This window comes from Tachypleus tridentatus, chromosome 10, assembly GCF_004210375.1.
Source record: "Tachypleus tridentatus isolate NWPU-2018 chromosome 10, ASM421037v1, whole genome shotgun sequence".
Classification (NCBI taxonomy): Eukaryota; Metazoa; Arthropoda; class Merostomata; order Xiphosura; family Limulidae; genus Tachypleus; species Tachypleus tridentatus.
Window position 1 is genome coordinate 136,800,219 of NC_134834.1, and position 12,634 is coordinate 136,812,852.

The 12,634-nt window shown below is 37.9% G+C and overlaps 1 protein-coding gene across 4 annotated transcripts in view; it reads right to left on the reverse strand.

The window, feature by feature from the left end:
- LOC143230415 (microtubule-actin cross-linking factor 1-like) overlaps nt 1-12,634 on the reverse strand; it is a 244,375-nt gene that overhangs the window by 196,630 nt on the left and 35,111 nt on the right. For all 4 annotated transcript variants that reach the window (XM_076463938.1, XM_076463936.1, XM_076463937.1 and 1 more), the window contains exon 2: nt 5,418-5,479. In XM_076463938.1, the coding sequence (XP_076320053.1) occupies nt 5,418-5,479 (62 nt within the window). The remainder of the gene's footprint in view (nt 1-5,417; nt 5,480-12,634) is intronic.

Genomic DNA, 12,634 nt, shown 5'->3' on the forward strand with positions numbered 1-12,634 from the left:
AAAAGAGAAAGAATCGAATTCTTAGACCCATGTAAGATTATACATATCTATACGTCTTATGCATTTCCCGGTGGCTATACACCATGACAGAAATATTGTATGCCTAAATACATACAGTGTACACCAAGCAACTATTTTTGTTTTATTACCGGCTGTTCAAAATTTAGAACAGCCTTCCCTGTGTCACCTTAGTATGTTAACCGCATTCATTTACAAAATCTAATTATGTATGTCCAAGGCCAAAGCCCCGTTAATTGGAACCACGATATTTTCACCGGTAAAACAACACTATTCTTCTTCGCTACTTTTACGACACACACTGTTTTACTGACAATGATTTTTATCTTACTGACGACCCTACTTTATTCCAAAAAGGATATATAGGTGATTTAATGTAAACAGTGGTGTCGAAAAATACTTCCTAACTTATCGTCTGCGTATTTCACTTGGGTTTATTAGTTTTTTAACTGTATAAACACCAACACATTTAAGTCAAAGACACGCCTTGACTAAACGAAAGTCGGAGATATATTTCGGGACAGTATACGACAGGTTTAATTAATTAAAGACATCTTCCACTGCAAAACGCAATATATTTTTGTTCTGCTTTGGTTATTAATAGTACAGTTTTCTTTGTAAACATTAACACTACACAACAACCGGCAATATCTGATTTTTAGACTTTCTATAAATTATAAAGAAACCTGTTTGCAAGAATATTTTTTTCTAAGCATAAAATATGCTGTTACAAAGTTATAATAATTAAGTTATTAAAACCAAACCTACTACTTTATAACGTTAAATTCATCCAACTCTCATGAATAATACGAGCTGGAATTTTTGCTTTTGTTTTAGACTTTTTGCACACAGCTACACAAAGACTTTATACATAGCTGTCCCTCAATTTTGAAGTGACAGACTACAGAAAAGAGAACTAGTCAACAGCCCTTACTGCCGATTCTTGGGCTATTATTGTCTAACTGAATATTGGAAATTGACCCTCGCTCTTATAGCGTACCAACGATCACGTAGAATAGAATGCATCCTAGGGCGTTTGCAGCAACGGAATGTAAACCGCGAACCCTCTGATTCCCAGTCTTGGTCAGCTAACCCCGAGTCACGACCGGCCCGAGATTTTTGGCAGCGAAACTGTAATCATGTGACGTTTTAGTTCATAGTTAGGTATCTCAGTTTAGAGAAACATTATAATTATACAACAAACAAGTTTTGTTTTCAACATGTTATCCCACCGCTTTTAGTTTTATTTATTTACATTTTTATCTATAGGAAGAAAATGTTGACAATTAAGAAAGACTGACCGAGCTCCTACTAACAAACTAAAGGAATACTACAATGGACATGGCGCAACAATGAATCCTTACTATATCTGACATGACATTCACTTTGTCTCCCTTAAGTATAAAGTTATATAGAACTTAGAAAACCTTATCCTATAATATATTCCAAAAACAATCACGAAATCACATATAACTAAACTTAACACTCTGCAATATGCGAGTGTGTGTGTGTGTGTGTGTATATATCACATTGAATCACAATTAAAGCTATGTAAAACTACGGACCACTTTTCCCACAGTACGAGTTCTTCAATCGAATTTATACAGTTTACTACACCGAAAAGTCAAATTGTTATAAATGACGTCAAATCAATAAGTAATTATACAAGAAACTGCAAACGGCAAATTATTAAGTGATTTATCCAATTGTGTGTGTGTGTGTGTGTGTCTTTCATCTTGACACTGCTGCACGATTTTACTGAAGTCAACTTACAGATGGAAGAACAAGAGAACACTAAAAACTATTTTGTTCATTGAAAATAAACCTTGAAAATTTAGTAGTCAAAATAGTATTATTTATTTTCTAATTACAAAACAAAAATGTCTTCACACCAGGTCTAAATACGGAAATCAATTACACCAATTTAACTAATAAAACTAACACATTTAAGATGTGTATTTGTCTCCTGAGGATTAAAACTATAATATAATGAACTATACCAATAAGTTATCACGGCATATGGCCTTTACATTAGCTCATCAAATCGTTTACGTAAAACTGTTAAAGCAATAAATTAATCCCCGTAACACTTGTAATTAGTAAGCAATGAACTTTACTTTCATTAAAATAAATAAATAAAATTATTTCACCGTGCCCTATAAAACTATACCAGTCAGGGTTCCTGTTATAAAGGGGTTAACAAACGATAATCCTTTAAGAGGTTGAGCACCCTTGTAGTTAAATAAATGAGAGGGCAACCACCCTTCTTAGTATATACTATGTAGGTCAATGGGTGTGTGGGCCAAACGATATCAATTTAAAAGTCATACAGCTGTATACGTAGCTGACCATATGAGTCGTTTCGTTAACTTTTATAAACACCAGAAGGTGAAAAAGCTTCACACAGGTCATAAGAATCAATTTTTGCGGACAAATTATAATTTGAAACAAAATGTTTACTTTTTCTTGTTCCTGGGCAGAAAGTGTTATTTCCCAAATGCTTATGCCTAAAGTAAATGGAAAAGACCTATTTTTCTCTTCAAACTTTGCTTTTATGACCTAAGTAATGAAATTTTCAAATTTACCCATTTTTCAGAACATTCCAGGCAGATTTATTCCTGAGTAGCTGATAGAGAATTTTCTCGAACTTTTTAGAATGTTGTAAACCTTACGAGAATTTTCTAGAACTTTCCATAGTAATATATATATATATATACAGGGGCTCACCACTCACCACTTCATTTTAGTTCTAGCTGCCTAAGTGAACACACAGACCTATCTGATTTTATCAAAAATGGCATCAAGAAGCTGCAAGCATTCTCCAGACGCATTCTGCTATGTATGTGGCCAATTTATCAAGACAAGAACGAAAAAGTACTCTGTGACAGCATCTGCTAAAATGTATGAAGCCTACAAAACATATTTCGGCATGCCTGTCGGGGATCAAGACAAACACTGGGCACCTCATTTAACCTGCGAGCACTGCAAAAAAAAAAAAAATCTAAAAGGTAAGACGGACAATTTTTGCTTGCTTGAATAGTAAGATTTTATATTATACAAATTTTAGACCTTTTAAAACTTAAATATCTTTCGGTGCACCTCAAAGAGGAATACAACAGCGTCAAGACCTTGCTAGAAGCCTTAAAGTATGATGAGTATGGCTGGGAGGTTATCGGAGACTTCAAAATGGTGGCATTCCTGATGGGTCTCCAAGAAAGCTTTACCATGTTTCCCTGTTATCTTTGCCTTTGGAACAGCAGGGACAACGCAGCGCACTATAACAGGAAGCACTGGCCACAACGGACCGAGTTCTCTGTGAAGAGGCACAATGTGAAGTGTGAGTCACCAGTGGACCTCCAGGTGTTGTTCCCACCATTGCACATAAAATTGGGTCTTATGAAACAATTTGTCACAGCTCTTGATAAGGAGTCTGCAGCCGTCAAGTACCTTCGAGACTTCGTCCCTAAGCTGTCTGAGGCAAAGGTTAAAGCTGGTGTCTTTGTTGGACAACAAGTAAAGATCTTGGAGTGCACAGAATTCCCCAAGAAGATCAGTAGAAAGGGAAAAAAAAAGCTTGGGGCAGCCTTGTCGCTGTGGTTCGGGGCTTCTTGGGCAATCACAAAGCTGAAAATTATGTGGAAATGGTTGAGGCTCTGGTGAAAAAGTACGGCAAAATGGGCTACAGGATGTTACTGAAAGTCCATATCCTTGACGCTCATCTTGATAAATTTAAGGAGAACATGGGGGAATACTTAAAGGAGCAAGGCGAGCGCTTCCACCAAGATATTACTGGACTTTGAACGCCGCTACCAAGGAACGCATAACGAAAACGTGATGGGAAACTATATTTGGGAGTTGATACGTAAAAGTGATTTACATTACAGTCGCAAATCTCGAAACACTACTCACTTCTAAGCATTTTTGTTCATTTTTGTATAACTTTAGTATAAATACATGCAAATCTTGATTCAAATGTTGTTTTACTCAGACCTTATGTAAATAAAAATGTGCAAATTTGCCCGTTTTTACATAGAAAATAGGCTAATTTCTAAATTCTCCAGGTCACAAAAGCAAAGTTTGAAGGGAATAATGGCCATTTCTGTACTTTTACAGCATAAGCAATTAAGAAATAACACATACTATCCAGGAACAAAATTTGTTACATAGTGTTATACACACTTAAAAATACACAAATATTTCTAACGAATCAAACTTTTCCACAGTTATCCTTCCAATCCTCTGTGAATCTATACACAGAAGAATGTGATGGATATATCAGTAACAAAACTGGGTTGTTCAGTAAAACATGCACACAGATGATCAGTCTGTGAGTTAGAAGAAGAAAAATAATGAGAATGGAAATGCGAATAAAGATATGTTGAACAAATGTGAGAACAAGTAGCTAGTATGAGCTGATTTACAAATGCAACATGTTACTTATGTGAACTAAGTTGACTACTTAATCGCTAACAAGAACAACAGAGTTCACAATAAGGTTGCAACTAGTATTATATTAAAATAATCCCACTTGCGATCACTTTTATATAGTATAGTTACTTGAAACAACGCCTCAAATCGGTCTCTGTTGATGTGTAGCATTACGTATTTTGTACAACGTAATTATAAGAATCAAGACACTGAGTTCTGGGTACGAGATGTTTTATATTATAAAAAACACTTAGAATGAACTCCCTTTACTATTTATTTTATATTGTCATACAAAGTGTTAGTAAGAAGCAATACAGTATAATGCTCTCTTTTCATAGATAGTTCTATATTACTACATGAAGTGATAGAAACAAAAAACACCTGAAATGGTCTCTTCTCATGAATAGTTTTATATCCTTATACCAAGTGATAGTAACCAGTAATACCGTGAAATAGTCTCTTTTAACGGATAATTTTATATTGTTACACAAAAAGTGATAACAACCAATACCGTGAAATGGTCAATTTTCATTAACGATTTTTATATCGTTATGCAAAGTGGTGGTAACAAGCAACCCCGTGAAATGATCACTTTTGATGAATAGTTTTTTATATTGTTACAGAAAGTGATGATAACAACCAATACCGTGTAATAATCACTTTTTCATGAATAGTTTTTGTATTGTTACACAAAGTGGCAATAACAAGCAACACAAGAGAAAGAAACAGAATACTGAAATCAGTAATCAAAATGTGTTTAAAATATTTGAGGTACGGTTAATTCTGACATAAATACAGAAAAATAACCACAGTACAAGTACCGCCTGAAAATTTCGGGTTTTTTTTAAATAAGCAAAGGCAAACAGCTAACTGTCCGTACATACGTATGGTATTACTGACAACACTAACAATTAAATATTACTGAAAAAAATCTAAAATGCCAACGTATTTCCAAAACAAACACAGCTTACCTTTTTCAGATGTTTGTTTACCCACTTGGTGAAAGTTTTCTTCTGAATTGCATCACGTTCATCTGAAATTTTGAAAAGACGATGCCATAAGACAAGAGCCATTTTAATTGTAGCTACTCTACAACAATACAGCCAGCCACTAGACACTAGACTGGGTTCAATCTTGCGCCTGCCAATAACGGCCTATTATTACTGAATTACAGAAAGTAGCACTAACAAAATCAGCGGTGTTAAGTAGCTACAAGGAAAACTACATCCTAACAGTAGGAGTTGAACTCGTTATACGACTTTAAACTAAGTGGGTTAACAGGCTTAACTGGAGCATCACCACGTGATTAATTCACTTAGATTCGTAGGAAGAAAAAAAAACGTATGTAACATTACGAAATAAAAGTATTTAAAATCAATGTGAATACTTCTAAAACAGATAGAGATGGATACTTTTGAGACAGTGAACAAGTCTGATATAAGAACCAGTTGTTACAATGCATACAAAATGAAGCCACAATTCAACAGAAATATTAATGAACAACTAAGATCACATAACTGATTCACTTATTATCTACTGATCTATATTAATAGGAAGGGTGCAATTTTATCGCTTTATCTATACAAGTTAGTCTTATTACTTTCCTTTTATTTATATTTGTGTCGACGTCCTGAATATATTTTAAAGACAAATAGTATATTTTTGAAGTTACATATACTATGATAAATCAGTATCACTAACTTGGAATACTAGTAAGAGTAATCTACAACTTTTCTTCTGAAGCTTTACAGACTATTAATCAGTATAAAATGTAAAAAATTCTCACATTTTGAAGTTAGACGAACACTAAAATAAATCGATACACCAAATGTAATTCTAGGTAAAAGCATGGAGCGAAAATTGTGATTTGTAGTTTAAATAAACAATATCTCAGTATCTCCAGCGTTGTTTCCTTTCTTTTTCTAACGATCCCTATTTACAGTAATTTAAATTCCGAAGTGACTTTTTTATGCTCAACCATGGTCAAAGGATTACTTGATATGGTAACTAACTTTATACATTGTGGTGGTAATAACAGTTAGCTGATTCGGTGCATAATTTATCGTAGCTATTGCATTAGTTCGAGATGTAAAATTTTAAGCTGAAGCCGAAGATTGTTATGGAGATTTGTTTGCGAATATAGAGAGCATTTACAAGTGTTTACCCAGACTGTAAAATTCTACCAGTAGAAAGGTTGCCTTTTCGAATAAAACATATACAAATGAGAGTTTTATATACCTTCGTATATTTTAAAGTAATTATTTTATGAATATGTGTAATAAAATGTAGTATTATGTGTAGCGACTTTTTTACTCCTTCACTTAATATATAATACAGGATTTGGCTCCCTAAAGACACTGATTGTGTAGCATACAAAGTATTAAGTATCAGTCATCTAATGTAATTTATTATCGGCTAGTAATTCCTGTTATACCCAATACTCAAGTTTTTTTTTAAATGAATACCAAATATCTACTACAAAGCTAACTTTAAAGAGGTAATGATAACATCGTTTAAACTAGAATTGTAATGTTTTACTTTGTGAAAATATAAAAGATTGGTTGGATGATTTGGTGTTTTATGGCACAAAGCAGCTACGCTATTTGTGCCAAATATCCAGTAAAAAGTTAAAATTAAAATAAAATTGAGAAATTGATAAAAGGAAATTAAGGAAAAATAAAAAGCATAAAACCTATGTTTACATCTAGTCTACAGCAGTAAGAGAAAAAAACTACAGTAATACAAGTTGCAGAGGACTTTCTGTAGAATAACTGCAATTATCATAACTCACAAGGAAGACTAACAGGTAAGTACAAAAACCACCGTCAGTCACCTGAAGTTGGCGTTTTCAGTCCTGGTTTTGAGTTATTTTACTTTACGGCCATATTCTAATTTCAAATCGAACTAGATGGACAGTGATTCTTAAAAGGGAATCTCATTAGAAAAACGTCTAACGTATAAATTAAAAACTTAAATGGCATTAAAAAACTAAACATTTCCAAGGTAGACAGTGTCACTATCACCAATAACACTGTCTAACGTTATGGACAAACCTTGGTACAGAATATGGTGAAAATGGCGCCGTCGTTGAAATTCATAACGACGGCAAGAAAGTAAAATGTGGTTTACTATGACTCGAGTACCACACATACTACACAATGGCGCATCAGTTCCAGATGAAAGAAAATGATGAATTAAAAACTGTGGCCAATGCGTAGTCTAGTTAGAACAACTTCCTCTTTCCGATCCTTATGGAAGCAAGACGACCAAAGTCCACCATAGAGTTTTATTTGGAAAAGCTTGTTTTCACGTTGCTCACTCCAAGTCGACTGCCAGCTCGCACGGCGCCGAGCCTTGAATAGAGGACCATAGTCCATGCATGGAACTGGCACAGTGGTGATAGTGCTAGAGCAGATAGATTTAGCTGCGGCGTCGTTGAGCTCGTTCCCACGAATATCAACATGGCCCAGTATCCAGAAAAACTGGACAGAAGTAAACGTTAACACTCCTACGAAAAGACGTTTCTAGTCCTGATTTCTTCAAGCCCGTTCCCCTGGCTGTGGTTTCGCTAGATAGTAGATAGGGACAGTGGGAATCTCGTTAATCCATTCATTAATGAATTTAAACGGCAATTTCATTTAAATACAAAATTATTAGCCTAATATTAATAAGCTTCCAAGTTGCACTGGGGCCTATTAGGCCCCACTTTTCGTAGGAGTGTTAAAGAGAAATGCGCCAGTCGGTTTTGAATATCGGAGAGAACAGGATGTGAACTAACGTGAAGCAATTCCTGGGCCAGTAAAGAACTAAGCGAGTCAGAATAAAAAGTGCAGTTTGAGTACTGCTTAGCTTCTATGTGATCCAGGGCAAGAGAAATGGCGTACAGTTCAGCAGTAAACACAGAAGCTGTAGAGGGGATTCTGCACGCAACCCCCAAACCACAACAAACCATGGCAGAGCCCACACAGTCACCTGATTTCGAACCATCTGTATAAATAGGAGTGGAAGGATGGTTCGAAAGATGTTCAGCAAGTAACAGATAGTATTTCCAATCGGGAGTATCTGCTTTTCTCAGACAGGTCACATTTGGGGACTGTAAGAAGCCACGGTGGGATGGACTGATCAGTGGATACAGAAATGTTTTCCAAATACAGACCCTGGATATGAAGGCCAAAAGGAGCAATGGCAGATCGTCTATTCTGAAAAAGTATGGCCCACTGAGAAAGGAAAACATAACCTCAGGTGGAATCCTTTGGTAAGAAACAAAGTTTCGAAGCATATAGTAACGACAGTTGCAAATGGCAGAGGTGCAAAAAAAGTTAATGAGACTCTACGTATAAGCTCTAAACTGGGGAGGCGCAGAAAGTCCCAGTGCAAAGCTAAAGTCCGTGATGATGAATGGGTCCCAACATCTTTAAAGCCGAAGTCCTGGCAGAGCCATAGACCATTGATACATAGTCGAGTTTCCAACGAATAAGAGCATGATATATCTTTAGCATAGAACATCGATCTGCTCCCCAAGTGGTGGAAGAGAAGACACGGAGGATGTTCAGTGCTCTTGTACATTTGACCCATAGCTGCTTGATGTGTGATATAAAGGTCAGCTTACGGTTAAAGATAAGCCTCAAGATATTTGTCTCAGGGACAACAGGCAGCACAACTTCACCGATACGGAGTTCAGAATCAGGGTGAATACTCTGTTGGTGGCAAAAGTGCATGAAAACAGTTTTAGAGAGAAAGAGAGAAGTAAAGCTGTTTGCCATGGTCCACTTCAGTAAGTGATTGAGGGCAGTCTGTAGCTGCTGCTCAACATACCTCATGTTCAACAACTGACAAGAGGCCTTAAAATCATCGACATAGAGCCGGTTTGAAACAGTAAGAAGGGGTTGTTCAGTGATGGCATTAATCTTTATACTGAAGAGTGTGACACTCAAAACACAACCATGAGGGACTCCAAGTTCCTGTAGAAAAGAACGGGAAAGCGTCGAACCCACACGAACTTGGAATCTCCTGTCCATTAAAAAATGTTTAATAAAAATGAGCAAATGGCCACGTAACCCATATATATGGAGTTCTCGCAAGATGCCATACCTCCATGTTGTATCACAAGCCTTCTCAATGTCAAAGAATACTGATACAAGGTGTTGTCGTTTGAGAAAGGCTCCTCTGATTGACGTTTCAAGTCGAATCAGGTAGTCCATGGTGGAGCACTGTCATTGGAACTCGCACTGGGTGGGTGAGAGAAGGTTATTTGATTCGAGGGACCGAATGAGACGAGCATTACCCATCCTCTCTAAGGTCTTACAGAGACAGCTCGTCAAAGCAATTGGATAGTAGTTTGAAGAAATCTTGGGATCCTTCCCACGCTTAGAAAAAGGTAGAACAATAGCCTGATGCCAGGCATCAGGACAAACATTCTCTTGGGAGATCTGGTTAAAAACAAGCAGAAAAATAGTAATAGAAGCAAGAGATATATGGCGCAGCATTTCATAGTGTACATCATCAGGTCCAACCTACGTACTGCCAGACCAATGAAGGGCCAGAGTCCACCAGTGTAAAAGAACGATCTCGGCCCAAGTTTTAATGGCCGAGAAGGTGGAGGAAGAAGCAGAAGTGCTAGATACCCAGCAAAAGCTTTCACCTAGAGTATCTGCGACGCTCCAGGTGTCAGCTACTTCCTGGTCATCAGAAAGCAAGATCGAGAGGGGGACAGAATTATACTGCCCACTGACCTTTCAAATCTTGTCCCATATGACTTTGGAACTGGTGGTAGAAGATATGCTGGTTGTGAACTTAATCCAAGATTCCTTCTGGCTTTGACTTCTTACCCACCGAGCATATGCAGGGCCCTGCTGGAAAGCAGTGCAGTGCGAGAGTGTGGGAAACCTACGAAAAGTAACACAGGTCCGTTTTTGAGCCTTCCGTGCCAGGTGACAGGCAGGATTCCACCACGAACGAGGATATCATGGAAAACGTGTCGAAGTTTTAGGAATACACTGAGCAGCTGCTTATATAATACAGTCAGTTACTGCTGTTACACAGTTGTCTACTGATGGCTTACAGACAATGGCAGGATCAAGTTCTACGAGAGCAGTGAAAAAGGACCAGTTTGTGTGATCCAGCTTCCACCGGAGCACGCAGGTCGGGTGGCATCGACCACGGCCAATCTCTCTCAAAATTATTGGAAAATGATCACTACCTCGTGGATTATTGTCAACCCTCGAAGAAAAATGGGAGAATAGTGAAAGGAAGCAAATTGAGAGATCAATAGCAGTAAAGGACTGACTAAGTGCATGAAAATAAGGAGAAGAACCAGTATTGAAAAGAGATAGGTTATGATCAGAAAGAATACGCTCTATGGAGCAACCCCTCCTATCAATATCAACACTTTCCCAGAGGGGATGATGTCCATTATGTCCTCCAGGATTATAGAGGAAGAAGGTAGCTGTTCAATGAGAGCATAAAGGTCTGACCGATCATAGATCTCTTCAGGAAACAGGTATAGAGAACAAACAGTAATGGTTCGACCAAACATGGATGGCTACGGCCTCCAAGGGTGTGTCGAGTGGCAAAGACAGGGTGGACACATGCTGATCAACCAACAGTGCCACCCCTCCATGCACGCGTCCATCACACAGTCTGCCATTTCTGTACAAAGAAAACTGCTGAAAGGTGACTGTATCGGCATGTAAGGAGAGACATACAGGATTGTAGGAAGCAATCAGTGTTTTTTCAAGGTGGCCATTTTTTATTTGTGTGTAGGTGAACTGGGTGGAGAACCCTTATATTTACGACCTCGTATTTTTTCTTTACTGTCTTTATTCGAGGGAGATCTATCGACCTACAAGGATCCTGCCCTAGGTCGATCGGACAGGTCTTTGCTGTTGGAAGAGTATTCCAGTGACTAAGGACGTAAAGGAATGATCGTTTTGCATCGTGGGGTGGGAGAAGAAGATGTATCCAAGGAAATGCCTGTACCCAAAACCAAAGAAAGGACATCTTGGGATTTGTTAGAATGTATGAAAGGGACAGAAATGGGTGTTGAAGTTGATTCATCAACCTTTTTAACCACGGAGGTCAAAAGACTTTTCATTTGTTTTGAGAATGATTCTTTTGGAGGCACAGAGAGATCCGTCTGCACTCCCACTGTAGTAGTGGAATGAAGTGCAGCAGCATATGTCCGAGATAAAGTGGTGGAAGGCAACTTGCGACCCTCAGGATAAGTAACGTTATGAATCATTTTTAAACGTTGCACCTCTTTTTCTTCCAACCATTTAGGGGTAAGAACGAAAATAGGACGGGTGAGATCCATTGCAATTGACGCAATGAGGGTCCGTTTCACACTCGTAAGCATCATGGTCCTTGCCACCGCACCGAGCACACGTCAAGGAACCACGACATGACGTCTTTAAGTGACCGTATCGCTGACACTGGAAAGATTGAAGAGGGTTTTGAATGTATAGCCATACTCTGTAATTAAGATAACCTGCCTTGATGGTGGCAGGTAGACATGGTGACGTAAATGTGAGAATGAGGACTTTGATCAGCATCATAATTCATCTTTGCGAGTGGATATACGCCTCACTGCAGAAACTCCTTGGGTGAAGAAACCAACGAGAATCTCTGACTCTGGGATGTTCTTCAAATCTCTTTCAACAATAACTCCTCGTGATGAATTCAGAGTAGCATGAGGTGTAACCTCAATGGGTATATCCCCAATGGCATTTGATTTCAAGAGGGGTTTGGTATGCTATGGTGAAGATGTTTCCACCAAAATGTCTCTAGAACGCAGCTTCTTTACTGACTTTGGGGAGCCAGTAAGTCCCTCTAACCCCTTTTGAATGATAAATGGAGAGATTTGCTCCAAGGAGTTCTCAGATAAGGAATAGAGAATCGGAAATCGAGGTGCAGAATCTGGCTGTAATGGTGACTGTACAACAGAGTCGTCCATGTATGGTCGTTTTCCAATGATCTGTTTTCTTTCATTTTTATTTATTTTGTTAGATAGAGGGGTATCCATAACAAAGAAGCTATATTTCAGTGCCCACTAACCCCACCCACCATGGAGCCCTACGAGGGGACGCACTACAGTGTCAAACAAGGGCACTGAAGCAATCCTAGGATTTCGTAAGCACTATACCCAAACACCAGTATCAGATACAATGTCCACAACACCTGTTAAGAACAT